The sequence below is a fragment of the Chelon labrosus genome (genome assembly GCF_963514085.1).
Source record: "Chelon labrosus genome assembly, chromosome: 4".
Taxonomy (NCBI): domain Eukaryota; kingdom Metazoa; phylum Chordata; class Actinopteri; order Mugiliformes; family Mugilidae; genus Chelon; species Chelon labrosus.
Window position 1 is genome coordinate 24,776,642 of NC_140340.1, and position 16,121 is coordinate 24,792,762.

The 16,121-nt window shown below is 40.9% G+C and overlaps 2 protein-coding genes across 4 annotated transcripts; both read right to left on the minus strand.

Moving 5' to 3' along the window:
• Window positions 1-271: 271 nt before the first annotated feature.
• On the minus strand, window positions 272-6,299 carry cyld2 (cylindromatosis (turban tumor syndrome) 2). Of its 2 annotated transcripts, XM_084543030.1 has the most exons (15): window positions 6,197-6,299; window positions 5,337-5,838; window positions 5,001-5,130; window positions 4,277-4,524; window positions 4,150-4,189; window positions 4,024-4,059; window positions 3,218-3,350; window positions 2,920-3,024; window positions 2,564-2,643; window positions 2,391-2,457; window positions 2,173-2,305; window positions 1,961-2,069; window positions 1,751-1,869; window positions 1,461-1,665; window positions 272-1,177 (listed from the first exon to the last, which is right to left on the minus strand). In XM_084543030.1, the coding sequence occupies exons 2-15, from the start codon at window positions 5,769-5,771 to the stop codon at window positions 996-998; spliced, it is 2,022 nt and encodes a 673-aa protein (XP_084399156.1). In that variant the 5' UTR covers window positions 5,772-5,838; window positions 6,197-6,299; the 3' UTR covers window positions 272-995. The 2 variants fall into 2 exon arrangements, with proteins under 2 accessions (XP_084399156.1, XP_084399155.1); XM_084543029.1 differs by having other exon boundaries at window positions 275-1,177; window positions 4,024-4,189.
• A 1,718-nt stretch (window positions 6,300-8,017) lies between these two features.
• LOC311486976 (glutathione hydrolase 7-like) lies at window positions 8,018-14,525 on the minus strand. Of its 2 annotated transcripts, XM_084543031.1 has the most exons (18): window positions 14,396-14,525; window positions 13,652-13,827; window positions 13,185-13,284; window positions 11,353-12,321; window positions 10,898-11,094; window positions 10,682-10,833; window positions 10,472-10,589; window positions 10,327-10,394; window positions 10,172-10,245; window positions 9,873-10,054; window positions 9,710-9,797; window positions 9,489-9,619; window positions 9,308-9,396; window positions 8,964-9,113; window positions 8,724-8,841; window positions 8,498-8,635; window positions 8,303-8,402; window positions 8,018-8,196 (listed from the first exon to the last, which is right to left on the minus strand). In XM_084543031.1, the coding sequence occupies exons 4-18, from the start codon at window positions 11,480-11,482 to the stop codon at window positions 8,072-8,074; spliced, it is 1,860 nt and encodes a 619-aa protein (XP_084399157.1). In that variant the 5' UTR covers window positions 11,483-12,321; window positions 13,185-13,284; window positions 13,652-13,827; window positions 14,396-14,525; the 3' UTR covers window positions 8,018-8,071. The 2 variants fall into 2 exon arrangements, with proteins under 2 accessions (XP_084399157.1, XP_084399158.1); XM_084543032.1 differs by lacking the exon at window positions 14,396-14,525 and having other exon boundaries at window positions 13,652-14,367.
• Between the last annotated feature and the right edge of the window lie 1,596 nt (window positions 14,526-16,121).

Consider the following 16,121-nt stretch of genomic DNA (forward strand, 5'->3'; position numbering starts at 1 on the left):
ATGAACCATGGTGAACTCAAAATCTGTGTTATGATTTAGAACGAGTGCCTAAATCAGATGGTTACTATTCTCTAAAGTATGTTTTGATTTTAAATTCACTGGACATTGAAAAGATTATTAAAATACCCAAGCGTGATGACAGGTGAACCCCTAATACATGGGCTAGTTTTAGATTTTTTTGACTCAGAGTCACCTAAAATAAAATAATCCTTTAATCTATCCCACAGAATGTTTTTCCATCTGCTCCCATCAGAAAATAAATGTTATAACAATAACTTATCATTTTTAGCTGATCAGTCAGCACATATTCATACTGTATATACATATTAATCTGAATGACTAAAGGTCAATGCAAATTCATTTTTGTCCACAAGAGGGTATTAGAGTACTGATTACCAACAAGACTTATTTGTGAATTTATTTTATTCACCTCACCTTTTCCACCTTGAAAGATAACCCTCAAATTTCTTTTTCCTCTCTTGTTTGGTTTTGTCAAGTGACAGATCCAGAATTAAAATCATCATACAATACCACATCATAAACATGTCATCTAGTGGATTTTAATTTGCCAAATGACAGGCAAAAAAGTAAGAATAAAGGCAGTGGGGGGAAAAAAATATCATTAATATCCCACAATTTCCTTCAAAATGTATAAATAACCACAGTTTAACAACAGCAATACATTTGGGGGGGGTAAAAAAAAAAAAAAAAAAAAAAAGGGGAGGGGGGGGTAAAAGTTCAGAGTGTATTTTCACTGCTTTCAATCCTTATATACCAACATCAGCTTCAAATAGGATAAATTAAAGGGAGATTTCTGAACTTCACTGTTGTTTTTCTTCTTGGTGTTAAAAGCATCCATTACAGTTCCCGCTGTTTGGACGTTATAAAGTGCACAAAAGCTGATTAAGCAGAGTTGTAAGGTTATTAAAAGGCACTGTTATGGGAACAATGTGTCTCTTCCTCATGTGTGTTTAAGGCTCCCGATTGTTTGGCTTTCAAACTGGCATGGCTGTGTTCTGGTATAAAAACATGTAGGAGTCACACAGCAGCCTTCGCACTAGTTCTGGAGCCTGGGAAGGGTTGGTCTGAGCCAACTCCTCCTCTGGTTGGCACAGGAAGTCACCCAGCTCCGGACAAGTTCGGACCTCGGGAATGTTGTAGCCACTTTTATCGTCACCTACACGGAAGAGTGGCCTCAAGATTAGACATCAGCTCAGAAGAAGATAAAAGTCTGTCACAGACGTCAGAGTTGCTCTCAACAGTGCCGTTATCTAACACTGTCGAGGCTGCATTATCAGAAAAATAAGCAGCCATGGGTAACCGCTTCGAACCAAATCAAGTCAGTGTTTGCACAAACAGAATAATTTTAAGTAATTCACTGCCTCTAATGAAAGTAGTTGCTTCTAGTTCAAGCCAAGAACTAACTTCAAGTAAATAAAATGAGCTAAAATTTAACTTACCACATCTGTCTGCCATGCTGTCAAAGAAGAGCCAGGAGTGAGAGTCTGTGCCATATTTGACAAAAGACACATAGTGGCTGGTTTGAATGCAGAGCACAGCAAACAGCTGCATTGTGTGCCTGGCCACAGAAGTATCAGAGGCCACATCTGCTGGTACTGTTAGAGCACTGGGAGAGTGACAGCGCCGCGAGGGAAGAGTGTGCACCTTAAAGAAAAATAGACAGAGTAGTGAACATTACAAATACAGTGTGTGGGGGGTACCTGGCATCTGAAATGGCTTTAAGGTTTACCTGTGTGTTGCAGGTAGCACAATACTGTTTGATTCTTCCTGGTTGCAGTTTGCGATCTGGTAGACACTGAAGACACTCATATTCTGCCAAATGCCCACAGACAAAGCATTCCCTTGGTGCTGTGGTAAAAAACAGGTGATGTTTGAGTATCTTGAAAAACACATTTAATTTCACTTATTTGATTAGGCACTGATTACATCTGTTCCTCACAGTTGTATAGGAGATCTGTGATGTCCAGCTCCATTGAGGGAATGATGTGAGAAAACATCTTATACTTGTTTCCGAACCTTGGCATCTGAATCATTAGACAGGACGGCATCTGAGGGGCACATAAAAAAATAAATGCAAAACTGTGGTTATATGACTGTACAGAGGGAAATGTGATGAAGCCACACTTCTTTTTTGTAAACAGAAAGGCTCACCGTTTCAAATTTGAGGTCACCTGACAGGCAAGATGTGTCCAGCAGCTGCTGCACGGTGGGAACCCGTCCCATCTGTTCCTTTTCCAGAAAGATCTGGAAGGTGTAGGCACCCTGAGATGCTTCTCGTTTCGATCTAAAGGGACGCAGATATTTAATAACTCAAATATACACAGTCAAATAGGGCAATACATTCAATATGAGGCAGCTCAGAATCATACCTGAGCTTTAGCAGGGGCTCCACACAAAGCACCTTCTGAAAGAGCACTGTGATGAACTCCTCTGGGTCTGTAGTAAAGCAAGGCAGTTAAAAAAAAAAAAATGATATGTTTTATGCTGAAATGATCATGTTAACATTTTTCAACAATGAATGTTATAAGATATGAGTGTGTACCTTTTTCCTCTGTCCGAAAGGTGTCACAGCCAAGCTGCTTGCGAAAATTCATCACACTCTCTGCAGGTACAAACCCTTGTCTGCAACCAATTGGTTACACATTAGTGATCAGTAAGCAAAGCAAATGCAAGAGCTCCCAGTCACAAACCATAAAAACACACTAGGGTAAACAGAACGACACACCTACATATTAGACAGCTGCACTTTATAAAACTTGTGAATACAGGACATAGAAAACTATAGCATTTCTTTAGCACCAGCAGATTATGTAAGAGGTCATTATGTCCCTTTTCCCCACACTAAGCCATCATGAAATGCATAAGGTAAACAAACAGTCGTGAAGGTAGTGTTCATACCTGCGCAAACGGTTGACTATGGTTCTCAGAGTGCAAGTTATGGGTTGCTCTTTGTCAGCAGGCTTCTGGCAGATACTATCCAGGGTCACAGATGAAGTAAACAAACTGAGGAGAGAAAGCTATTTTGTTTTATAAGCTCTGGGCTTATATGCATACAGGTTACCATGTTGCTTGTGTTGTACACAAGCAACATGGTAAAAGGACTTCAGACAATGAGATTCAATAGGATCTTAGCCACGTTTATAACCTTGCATTACAGGAGACTCAAAGTCCCAGAAGGGTGGTGAACTGGTTTTACCTGAAGAGCGTGGCATCAAGGTAACACGAATTTATGTGACCCTGAATCCCCTTCATTTTCCCCACTAACAAAGACAACGCCTCTGACTCAGGGACAGGTGGTGCATCCTCTTCTGAGTCCTCAAAAGGTGGAACTGAAAAGAGCAAGCAAATGAACAAAAACAGATGGACGAATTAGGTGAAATGCAGTTCAGTCTCATTTACATAATGCCAATTATAATTGTTGACAATTGTTTAAAGAATCCAGTGTTTCAAACTTTCAGAGTAAGCACAGTGTCAATGATAGCTAAGGAAAATTCCCTTTTAAAACAGAAAAAAAAAACAAAAAAAAACTTAAGCATAGTGTTTTTACACAGGCTGTAGGATTTCATTGACTGCTTTAGATTTTGGGCTTAAAGCAGTGCAAATGGACAATCACACAGGCCTTTAAAGGATAATGATTAATCTGCCAAAGCAGGAAGCTACTGAATGTGTGTCACAAACTATGCATTGTTCCGGTTCTCACCAACTCCTGAGGCAGAAGGGTGTGATACTAATGTTGGCTGATCCAACTGCAAAGAACGACTTGCTTTTCCACTGTCCACCACACAACTGACAGGCAGTGTAGCGCACAGTTATTAATGACCGATTCTCAGACACCCTTCTCAAAATATATATATATTTTTTTATATAAGTTTACAGAATATTGACAACTTAATCAAAAGGTCAATTTGTACAGCACTTTCATTTTTATACAGTGCAACATGCGGTCTACCATTTTTATCAGTTATTGTGTATGCATGTTTCAAACTAGGAGATGTGTCTTACTTGGAGGGGTTTCAGTGGGTTTGAAGGTCCCCCTTCCTGTAGAGGACACAAACCTACTATCAGGGCTGCACTTTGTGATGGGAACAAACAAAGCCCTGTTCCCTTTGCAGGTGAAATATCTCTGACCTCCGTATTTCCCATCAGAGCAGCCATTCACGTCATAGTCCTGAAATGGTTCATTATATAATAAATATGACAGAAAGCTAAAGCTGACAAAATAAAAATACAACGGTTGAAAATTCAAGTCACTCACCAATTCAATCCCGGCCCATTCACCAGTCTTTCCTCCAGGGACCCCCAACCACTGGACAACCCCATACACTGTGACCCCAGAGTTGGAAACCACCTCCACCATGGATCCCACCTCCAGAGGGATAGGAGATGTGCTCAGATTTTGGTTCTGAACAACATTCTGACTCATACGGTTCTCAATCACTTGTCGTGGACGAGATCCAATGTTTGGCATGGAATTGATGCGTGTCACCTGTTTTCTGTTTAGACCTGTGGACAGATATGGGCAGTGTGAAAGTCATGACATTTTTTGAGACTTGTCACATGCTGCCCGATCAGATTGACCTCAGGTTAACATGGCTCAAGTCTACATATGAGGTATGTAGACAATTCTAAAGTGCACAATGTGCGAAAATGCCACACCATGTGATGTACTGTTCTGCATTCCAAGACAACAGGACCAGTTTTTCCAGTTGTGTTCTAGGACTGTGTCCTCTGTACTCCATCTGGAGTCACAAGTGTTTGGCATTAACAGTACATTTTCAGGATTTCATTTGATGTTTGAGTTGGAGGATGACGAAGATTTTTGTTCTTTTTTTTTTTAAACCCCGTTGTGTGATTATTAGAAAGGATTAGACAATAGATGTCATTAATCATTATCTCTCAATCATTAGAGAATAGATTGAAATGTCACATGTTAACTGCATATTTTACAGATAAACTGTGACCTCAACCATTTCACTTACCCCCACATTTGCCATCTTTCCAATGAAGTCCAAGGGGGACGGAGGACGATGGGACCACCTGTACAATGTCTGCAGCACTGAAAAGAGGTAAAGGCGCAGGTTTCTTGGATGACACATTGAGATCACTCTCCTGTAAGAGAGACAAAGAAAAACTGTTAGTGAAAAGCAAACAGACACCCACGCAGAACCCAAAGTGATCTCACACTGGTCATTAGTCACTAGAAGCAGTATTAGTGTGCAATTACTGGCTTCAGAGAATAATTATTATTGTGTTTCCACCCACAGATAAATAGCAACAAAAAGAAGAAAAAAAAAAAAGAAAAAAGAAACACCCACCAAAAGTTCCACCTCAAAGCCAAGCATGTGCAGGTCTTCTTTGTTCTCCTTCCTTCCAATCTGCATGAGGTTCTTCACCACTGCTGGCATGTGTCCCCTCTTGTGCTTCACCACCACCAGATCGTCCTGAGACAGCTCGCAGATGGCCGTAAATAGCTGGGGGTTGCACAGAACCTCCAGGCGTTTGCTCGCCGTGGACACAAAGAGCAAGAGCTGGGCCTGGTGGCGGGTCAGCGGATACGTGTCCTCTCTCCTCACGATGCCTCCGCTCTTGGGGCTCCCAGCGCTGCTGCCGCCGCTGTACAGGAGCCCCGTGAGCTCCCCGCGCTGCGTCTCTGCCTCCACGCGGCCAATGCATCCTCTGCAGAAGCCTTTCCTCGACTTTCCGCGGATGACGAGGAAGAACTTTTCATTTGTTGCAGGTTTGGGCTCCATTGAAACCCTTTATTTTCACCAGGATAGTCTGTTAAACCGGTTTGAAGTGCTTATGGAATCAGCCACCCTGTATAAATACAAACATTATACAGTAGTCTTGAGTTTCCTTACATGGAAGCGTTAAAAAAAAAAAAAAAAAACTTCAAGACTTAAGAGTAAAAAATACAAGTTCCTAAACAGCAGTGGTCTTCTCATTGTTATTTAAGCACACATAGTATAAAATGACTATGTATACAGGGACAAAAACAATTCCTTTTAGTGTTTTAAATGTTAGTTTAAAACAGGATGTAGGATACTCCACCTGTTTAAATAAACACACCCACTCTGTAACATAACGCATGACAAAAACATTCATCACAACCAGCTTAGTCTCTGAAACCTAAAAACAGAAATTAGCGTAGCTACTTTGTGTTTAGCCTACTTACTATTTGTCATGAACCAACCATCCGCTGTCGAAAAATCCACTGTTACCTCATGAATGAACTACAAACTTAAGCAGGTGACTCCAGTTCCAGATGGATCACTTCCTCCTGACTTGTTCTGAGGAGGAGGGTTGAACGGCAGGTATTTAAAGCCTGACCTACATGTGACCGACAACGCCCACCTGACGGCACTGCTTCCCCGCCCCCAGCGTCTCCTCCGAGATTTACACAAATCGACGGTTCCAAAAAATCTAATAAAAAAGTAGGTTAATAGGAAATTAAAGTAATCGCAATTGACTTATCATTTGGTTTACATTTTGTCCGATTTGTGTCAGCAGGAAGCTGCTTCGTGTGTTACAGCACGTAGCTGCGGCGTTATCTGGTTTAATGTAATGATCATGCAGCTTCAGTGTCAGTTGACGAGTTTGTTCTTTCAACAGTATTAACAAGTATTTTGTAAAATGTCCAGTTCAAAGTATTCCCTTGTGCTGGGATGTAAACTTTTACAGGAACCCGGGTCTAAAAGCGTGGGCAGCAACATGAGGACCGTTTGTTTACATCCTGGAGTTCGCAGAATTAACTCTGAACGTTTCCTTTGTGCCGAGTTCGTAGAGCAACTGTCAGATAGCCTGTGTCCGGATGACTTTGATACAGTACAAAACTTAAATCACTTTTAGTCGAGTTATGAAGCTTTCTGAGCAATTCAATAGTTTCCTCGTGAATCTATAGCCAATTATTGATCTTACCTTCTTGTATTTGTGATGCAACAAGATGTTTCCTCTTCAAATGTTCAGTTCAGTGCATAAATAATATGAGAATATTCATTCATTCATGGGTGGGGGGGGGGCTGGAGCCTATCCCATTTGGGAAAAGGTGGGGGACACCCTGAACAGGTCTCCAGTTTATCGCAGGGCTAAGTCAGAGAGACAGACAACCGCTCCTCAATGGTATTAAATGTATGTCTTTGGACGGTGGGAGGAAGCCGGAGTACCCGGAGAGAACCCACGCAGACACAGGGAGAACATGTAAACTCCACACAGAAAGGCCCCAGATGGAATCAAACCCAGAACCTTCTTGCTGTGAGGCATCCATGCTAACCACCACATCACTGTGCCGCCTAATATGAGAATATTTCCATACATATTTAACTCTACATCTGTCAGCATCATTACTGATGACATATTTTCTGGGACTGCTGCCGTCTTTGCTTAGCATTTAAACTCATTTTAAGACACTTGACTCATCTTCCTCCTTCCTACAGAAACTGCACATTGTTACAAGAATCAACATTAAGATGCTGAAATACTGCTCCGGCATACTTCCTCAAAATGGGTTCATCGTGGACAAAGAGCGTTCTGCTATCCGAGGATTCGTTTCCATTTTAAAAACCATGTGGGAGTTCACCATATCATGGTGAGGAGTCATCACTGGACTGTTACTCAGTGGTTATGGAAGCTGTAAAGAACAGTGTCAACAGATAGTGAGCAAAATGTTTACAGTAACCAAAGCCTGGTGGTACAGCGCTTTGAGTGACATGTTTGTGCAGATTTCAAGCATGTCACATGTCCTTTCCTGTGATGCAGTCAGCGTGCATGTCTGACAGTATCTCGACTCTAGATCTCCTTTACATAACAGCCCTCATTTTGTTCAGCAGGAAAACCGGCCACGTTCCTTCAACCAGCATCAAACCTTTGTTTTGCTTTGTTTAAAAAAAAAAAATAAAATACAAAATATCAACAAGGGAATCATAGGGATGACTGTCCTGTGTTGGCTGGTGACAGCAAGACGATCAGAGCATAACTGGAGAACAACCACAAAGCTAAACAACAGCTATATGCATTTAGAATATTTATTACCAAAACATTTATGATAACAAGACTACAATAAACTATGCAACAACTGAAGTAATTGTAAAGCCACAATATCATCTTTATTCCTAAGGATCCCCTGGACAGCGTGGCCCTTTGCATGCACAAACTGCTCATTCGCTTCTGGAAACTCAGCTGATGGGAGAGAATTGGAAAATGAGGAAATTACTAATATTAAAGAATGACTAATGTAATAGCAATATAGGCAATAGTTAACTATTGAATATGAGGTCATACTTACAATCACCAAGAATTCTGTTTGTCTGGAGGTGGGGGTGATGTCTTCTCAGGGAGAGGCTGTTTTTTTTGTCTTTATGGAAGTAGAATGCACTGTTCAACATCTAAACCACACAAATGGTATAAATGTTAAATGGATTTACAAAAAACACAAATCTGAACCCTTCTTTCTACAAAGAAATATGTAAAGAGGGGAGACCTGGGTGACTGTGATCAACAGGTTTTGTCCACCTGAACTGCTGAGTGCCATGTAGATCCCACATTTATGTGGGGCCGGCATGATTATTGTGGGCATGAGCAATGATGGGGGCCTCTGTCCGGACTCCACAATGTTCTTCTACAGTACAAATGACAAGTAGAGATAAATATTTAAGATAATACCTTCTATCTGATTGATTTTATCTGAATGTCTAATGGTTTAGCACCGGGTCAGTCTGAGGTTGGCCTTTGGTTTTATTTGTCCAGGAGAAGTCTTGGACAAGGCTGTTGAGAATGATGCCTGATCGAGTCACGATTCTGCTCCCAAATGTCCTGCTCAAGGAACTGCAGCAACATAAAGACATCAGATAGGATAAAAGACGGTCACACTGTGCAGGAGCACATACCACACATACCCTGTTGTTGTTATCAAAGTCACACTGTAGGCAGTTATACCACTACTGTACCTTGCAACAGACACTATGAGGTTATCCAGTCCTGTGACTACCACTTGCCCAATCATCAGCCCTGTTTGAAGGGAGTGGTTGGTGGAGAAGTATTCAGATGGGGACTCATGGGAGGAATTCATCTTCTGAAGCTTTCCAGTCTGATTTTTGCTACATCCAGAGCAGAGAGAGAGCGAGACATACGTTTAAAAAGGGGAAAAAAAAAGAAAAAACGAGATATCCCTTTTGGCTCTGGCCTTAATGGGAATTTTCCCTTCAGGGTGACAATGGATAGACAAAACAATTCAGTTAAACAAGAAATCTGATAATAATTAGTTACAGGCAATGCCACAGGGTTTCTTTACCTCAGCATGTCAGAGAGCAGCTCAGTGACCAGATAAATATACGTAGGGTCAGTCACTCCTCTGACCTTAGCTAAATCTGCTTTCAGAGCCTGTATAGGATGTAAACAAACAATTGTGTTGGAGAACTACAGTTTCAAATCGACAATACACAGACTGCATTCACACATTTGCAGTACTGTACCTCAGCCCTCCCCTGGTATGTTTGATTTTCTGTCATATTGTTCTCACTGAGATGGAAGGCCTTTAAAAGGTTGAGAGCGGATATCAACACCGCCCCAGCGGATGGGGGAGGAGAAACTTGAATTATAAAGTCTAAGACAAAAGTAAGAGAGCATAGATAAAAGTGTTGAGAATACACAGTCATTCATTTCAGTCAACTGTGTGATAAAATCTAGTCTTTACCATTGTACTGGCTTTCAAGTGGTTGTTCTACTTCTACGCGATAGTTACCGATGTCCTCTCTGTTCAAGATCCCGCCATTTTCTCGAACCTTTTTATGAAAAGACCACTTCAGACTAAATTTCACACCTAATTTTGTCCCATGAAATGTATGCATATCAATTACCTCATCCTCTATTTCGCGTGATACATTTCCACAGTAGAAACTGTTCACACCATCCTCTAGCACCCCTGCCAGACCAGGCATCCTCACATATGAACCAGGGCTCAGAGCTTGGCCTCCTGGAATGAACATGTCCCTGAAGCGTTGTGACAGCTGCTCACCTTTTACCTTTGATATTGCTTCAGCTGTAGAGGACAACAAATGAGTCACATCTTGGTATATGAATCACAGCTAAAATCAGTGTAATAGAAAATTAGTTAAATGGAAAGTGAGAAAATATAAAGAGAAACAGTTTGACTCACAGAGGCTGTGAGACACACTGAAACCTTCTCTGGCTACATCTGCAGCTCTGCCGACAACATCCTCCCATGACAGCCTGTGGTGAGTGAATTTGTAGTATAACATGTTTGAGGAAAACACTAAACGCCAGAACAGATTCACTTTTCTATACTCCTACCTCCCATATATGCTGTGAGCACGGTGCAACCCCATGAGCATACCTGGCACACATACTTTTAGACCTGCCTGAAAATACATTACAAATGTTAACATTCGAAATGATAAAATCAGAAATGGCACCCTCAGTCTTAAATTTGTATCACCTTATGCTCTGAAACATTTTGCAGCATCTCCTTTCTTAGTGCCTTAGGTGCAGTTCCTTGAAACTTTATCACCTTGGTTTCATTCTTAAGGATGTCATGAACCAGCATCACTCCACCTCTACAGAAAGGGAATGAACAAGGATGAATTTGTGACCATTATCACATACAACCATGCTTATTTTACATAAATCATGTCAGCGAGTCACGTACCCACCAACTCCTGACACATGTGGATGCATAACACCCAGACACAGGGCGCCAGCGATGGCTGCATCCACGCTGGATCCACGATCATGAAGGACTCTTTGACCGAGTGCAGTGCAGCGCTCATGATCCGAAACCACCACACCTCTTGTGACGTCCTGTGATGCAACAGTGATGAGGGTAAAACAATGCAGCTTGACTTGCATATGTTGCATGACATACCAAACTTTCACCCAGGCAGATTTGTAGGACCAAAGCACAGGTCACTCCAACAGCAAAGATGACAGAGACAGCATATAGCGGCATAAGCTTGTCTTGATTTGAGCGGTCCTCATCTGGCTCTTTTAGGCTGGACAGAGCTTTGTCTGACAAAAGTAAACTACCAGAGGCCACAGGCAGCTCTTTCAAATGGATAAGATCTGTGACAGCAGCATGGAAACAAAATTAAAAACATGAATTTGGTGAAAATTTGCAGGGATCTCAAGCTAGAACTTAATGAAATGCCTTTCAGCACACATCCTGTGGGTCTCCCTCGACATCTAATCAAGTGATTTACACCTGCAGTGCTGTGAATTAGCATCATGGCAGGTGTAAATGAGTGAGAAATACAGCAGCATCTCATTTACTTAGAAATCAAATTGTACACTATTGCGTACACCATACTTGTTTCATCTCACCATGTTTTTTAGTCAAGTCAATTGTAAAGTCTTTGGGTGAAGAGCCGTCATCCAACTGAGATGAGATGCTGAAACTCTTGTAACTGAATCTTGACTGCTTGTTTAGTTTTGATTGAGCAGAATCATCCATCTTTACTGTAATCCCACAAGTTAATTCAAGAAGACAGAGCACCTACTTATTGTTATCCTCAAAACGTACTCCTAGCTCCACACTAATGAGATCCACATTTGTATCTGCTACTCCTGACACATGTGCACAAAACACACTCCCACCTCCACACTAATGAGATCCACATTTGTCAGCCTGCGAGTAGTTCAGTGTCATTAGGAAATTATATTTTGCACAATAACAAACAACACAAATCAACAAATAATCAAAGCATAAACTGCAAAATCATGTTTTTATTGATGTGTAAAAAGGTTAAGTAAACACAAGTTAAAATGGACAGACACACAAAAAAAAACCATAGTGTATCTCATTTTATGAGGTGAATATCTTCATTCCGAAAATCAAGTTAAAACACTAAAGTAGCTGCCTTTTACTTGGTTAAGTGTTGTGAAGTGTTACATCAAGAATTGACTTAAAGCTTGAATCAAAATCATGATGGAATCCCACATTTATTGTTGAGTCCGTTGTGTTGTGCATTTATCTGTGTATTAAAGTTAGTGTTAAATGTGGGTGAGGCAATCTGCTGTAATTATGTCCTGGTTGCACAACCAGGGCTTCAGTGGCTGAGGCTGCGATGTCCTGGCTGTTGGAGGTGGAAGGAGTGGTGTTGGACTCCTTGCCGAACACGGTTCTGGCGCTGAATGGCGTTACGGGACACATGTTGTTGGACTGGCCAGGCCTTAGCCTTCTGGATGCAGGCTGACTGTGTCATCTCTGCCAGAGTTTTAGGCTGGGAAAAAGAAATGACTTTACTCGGGGTGCTGCTGCTGCTTTGGACTCTGGCCTCTGCATCTGCCACGCTAGAGAGAGAAACACACACATATAAACATGTAAAACAATTACAGACATTTTGTTCTTACACAACATGTTATTTTACTTTTACGCAGTAGGTCAGGAATGTCATGGGGAGGGAAGAAGTTGTCTAATCACTCTGATGTTTTGGAAGGGAGACAATTAACATTAACTGACTAACTGACATCAACACTAACTAAATTATTTAATCCATCAACCCCGGTGTCTTAAACTGAATCACATGATTGTTAGGATCCAACAAAGGTTAAAAAAAAGGCAACTGGACTTGTAGAGCTTTTTGAGAAGACGTTTCACCACTCATCCGAGTAGCTTCTTCAGAACTGAAGAAGCTACTCGGATGAGTGGTGAATATATATACCATGACCTGGATGACTGAGAACCTTCACAGACATGATTGTTAGGAGTCATTTTATTTATCATTAATACTAAAGTAACTGGCTTGACATCCATGGGGTGCTGAACTCATACAAATCTGGCAACCAATCTGTTGATGATCACAATTCATTGTAGAGACAAACTCCTTGCAGACATTGGCAATGTCAGGAAGCAGCTGTCCTCAAATACTGTGTAATTTGTAGATAACGGGAAATTGTGTATGCTGCTGCCACCTAGTGGTTAGATGTGGTATTGCTACCTGAGTATATCAGCAAAAACCAACTGTCCAATGCAATGTGACATTAAGTATTATCACACTGTTGCAACAATTGCTCCACCACGGAGATCTGTCAGGAGCTGCCATGGCAATTGGATGTAATGGAATTAAAATAAAGTTATGCGTTAAACTGCAGTTTTTGAAATATAGTTAACTGTTTCCTCTACCCTCCAATTTAATATGGTTAAAATGAATCACCTGTCAATTTCAACACTTGCAGCTGTGTTTCCATGAAGAGCAGAGTTGAATGGCTGGACATCAGTCAACAGTGCATCCTGGTTTTCTGCTGTATCTGCCTCTGTAAAGACACAAGTGGACCTCGGTCATATAACGATAATTTAAGGAACACTACGCACAGACTTTCTGTGGTAAAACAAGCGTTCATCATTTTAATGTTAACAGTTTTCGGGCTGAATCAATAACAGGTGTACTATTGAGTTTAATTTAACTGATGTACAGTACATAACAAACAAGACCATCATATACAGTTAACTGCAGTAAATGTTGTTACTATTTAGCATTACTTTTGCATAACATTCCAGATTATGATTTGCAAATATCTATAAATCCTTTGACATAAAGTTCAACTATACTCTGTCAGAATGATCTACCACATAGTTGTAAATAAACTGTTATATTTTGAATCTATATGCTGCATGACTGACCTTGGTGGTTGACAACAAGCCACCCTTCCTCCACCGGTTCTCCAGACCTGACATCTTCAGGGGTCTTCTCCTCTCCACCAAAAAGAAGACGGGTGATTGTTCTGAACATAACTGTTCGCTCCTGTTGTCCTTGCCTACCTTCCCTTCTTTGTTCAGTAAGTGTAAGTCTTCAACAGCTGGAGACAAGAGAAAACACTGAGTCATGGAGCACACATACAGTATGCACATAAAAATATCTTTACCATCGTCTCAAATCAACAGTAGGCTAATCCCCCTTTGACTGTTGATGCTATGAGACCCTTCCTATTATTTTTTAAAATTCACGCAGTCATGGATCAGCTGACTGGGCTATCCAATGAAATTTCTACTATTACAGTGGTTTGAATAAAGAAGCCCACTCCCCCAGTACTCATTGTTAGAGTCCATCTGTTTCTAGATAAATGGGGGAGGGGCTCCTTTCATCGAACATCTTGTCAGTGCAGTAGACACAGTTGGCTGTATGTTACGATGAACACAGACCATTCATGTCTTCTGTGCACAGAGTTTTATTCATATGCCAAATGATCGCAGAGCTCCTCGTTTGTTTACAATAATCAGACGTCACGTAATAAACTAAACTGTCTTAAAGCGCCAGTGACAGCTAGCAGCATCCATCAAATACAATTCTGTGATCATAATCGAACAAACCCTTTAATTTCTAACGCAACTGTCTGTAAATGAACGGTAGCTCTGGAGTATCCTTACCTGCGCTTAGAGTGTCTCAGTTTGACTCGCAGACCATTGTGGTGTTTAAAGTTAGAAATGTTTTTCCACCTTACAATCTTTATGACCCTGAGAAAGACTACAGCTGCTTCTGCACCCAAACAAACAAGGCTGTTATTTTGTATTTCAAATATCCAACCGATCACTGACAACAGAGGACCCGCCTATGACTCCGCCCACAAAACACAAAGCGCCAATCGGAGACTGCACCCTGCGCATGCGCTTTAATTTGAGTCTCTTCAAAGATCAAACCAACTCCCAAAATAACTCCCGTCACATTTCAAGAAACGTTCATTCTTGCTTGTTTGGTCTGTTAAGTTGAGTAAACTGCAGCAATGAAAATTCAGCAAGCCTCCAGTAAATTATTTACATCGACTGCATCATTCCCTAATACTAGCTTGTCTGACTACCTATTGCAACGAAGGCGGAAGTGGGAGATCCTCACCTGAGATTAAATGGCCTAAAATCAAAATAGATTTTCAAATATTCGTAAATATGCATGGGGCATACGTATTTTTGATACGTTTGTTATTATTGTGCCATGTTTCATATACCATCAAAACGGAAACATTGTTAACTATATGTTCCCACCTTTTAATACGACCCAGTGGAGAATAAGAATAATAAGAATAAGATAAAATCTTTATTTGTCCCGCAATGGGGAAATTGCAGTTTAAAGTTCTTTACCTTTCTGTGCACTCTGTGTTATGTGTTTATGTGCAGTGTAAATATCAATGATGCTTGGCATAAGTGTCTTATAATCGTCTTGTGCCAATGGATGCCCACAGCAGGCAGCAAAACAAGTGTAAACATGCAGCTTTTACTTGTTTACGTAGATTATATTCAGTATTAGATTAATACTGTAGACCAAAAAATGTGTTTGGACTGTAGAAAAGATACAGTTGAAACCAGAAGTTTATATACACTGTGTTAAAAGACACATAAACCTTTTTTCCTCACTGTCTGAAATTAAATCAGACTAAACCTCTCCTGTTTTAGGTCAGTTAGGATTTCTAAAATTATTTCTATTTGCTAAATGCCACAATAATGAGAGAGAGAATTTGTTAGATAATTTTTTATTACTTTCTTCAAAGTCAGAAGTTTACAATGCATTTCCTTAGTATTTAGTAGCATTGCCTTTAAACTGTATGACTTGGGTCAAACGTTTTGGGTATCCTTCCACAAGCTTCTCGCAATAGTCTGCTGGAATTCTGGTCCGTTCCTCCTGACAGAACTTGTGTAACTGAGTCAGGGTTGTAGGCCACCTCGCTCGCACACGCCTTTTGAGATCTGCCCACAAATTTTCTATGGGATTGAGATTGGGGCTTTGTGATGGCCACTCCAAAACATTGATTTTGTTGTCCTTAAGCCACTTTGTAACTACTTTGGCAGTATGCTTAGGGTCATTGTCCATTTGGAAGACCCATTTGCGCCCAAGCTTTAATTTCCTGGCTGATGTCTTGAGATGTTGCTTCAATATTTCCACATAATGTTCTTTCCTCATGATGCCGTCTATTTTATGAAGTGCACCAGTTCCTCCTGCAGCAAAACATCCCCACAACAAGATGCTACCACCCCCATACTTCACAGTTGGGATGGTGTTCTCAAGCTTCCCCCTTTTTCCTCCAAATGTAACGATGGTCATTATGGCCAAACAGTGCCACTTTAGTTTCATCAGACCACAGGACATGTCTCCAAAAATGAAGGT

Coding starts and splice junctions, on each gene's coding strand:
- cyld2 (XM_084543029.1), bottom strand. CDS start 5,771: ATGGAGCCCAAACCTGCAACAAATGAAAAGTTCTTCCTCGTCATCCGC. Junction 4,525..5,000: donor GAAAGATGGCAAATGTGGGG/GTAAGTGAAATG, acceptor ATCTGTCCACAG/GTCTAAACAGAAAACAGGTG. Junction 1,666..1,750: donor GTGCTACCTGCAACACACAG/GTAAACCTTAAA, acceptor TTTTTCTTTAAG/GTGCACACTCTTCCCTCGCG.
- LOC311486976 (XM_084543031.1), bottom strand. CDS start 11,482: ATGGATGATTCTGCTCAATCAAAACTAAACAAGCAGTCAAGATTCAGT. Junction 10,246..10,326: donor GCTCACAGCATATATGGGAG/GTAGGAGTATAG, acceptor CACTCACCACAG/GCTGTCATGGGAGGATGTTG. Junction 9,798..9,872: donor CACGCGAAATAGAGGATGAG/GTAATTGATATG, acceptor TTTCATAAAAAG/GTTCGAGAAAATGGCGGGAT.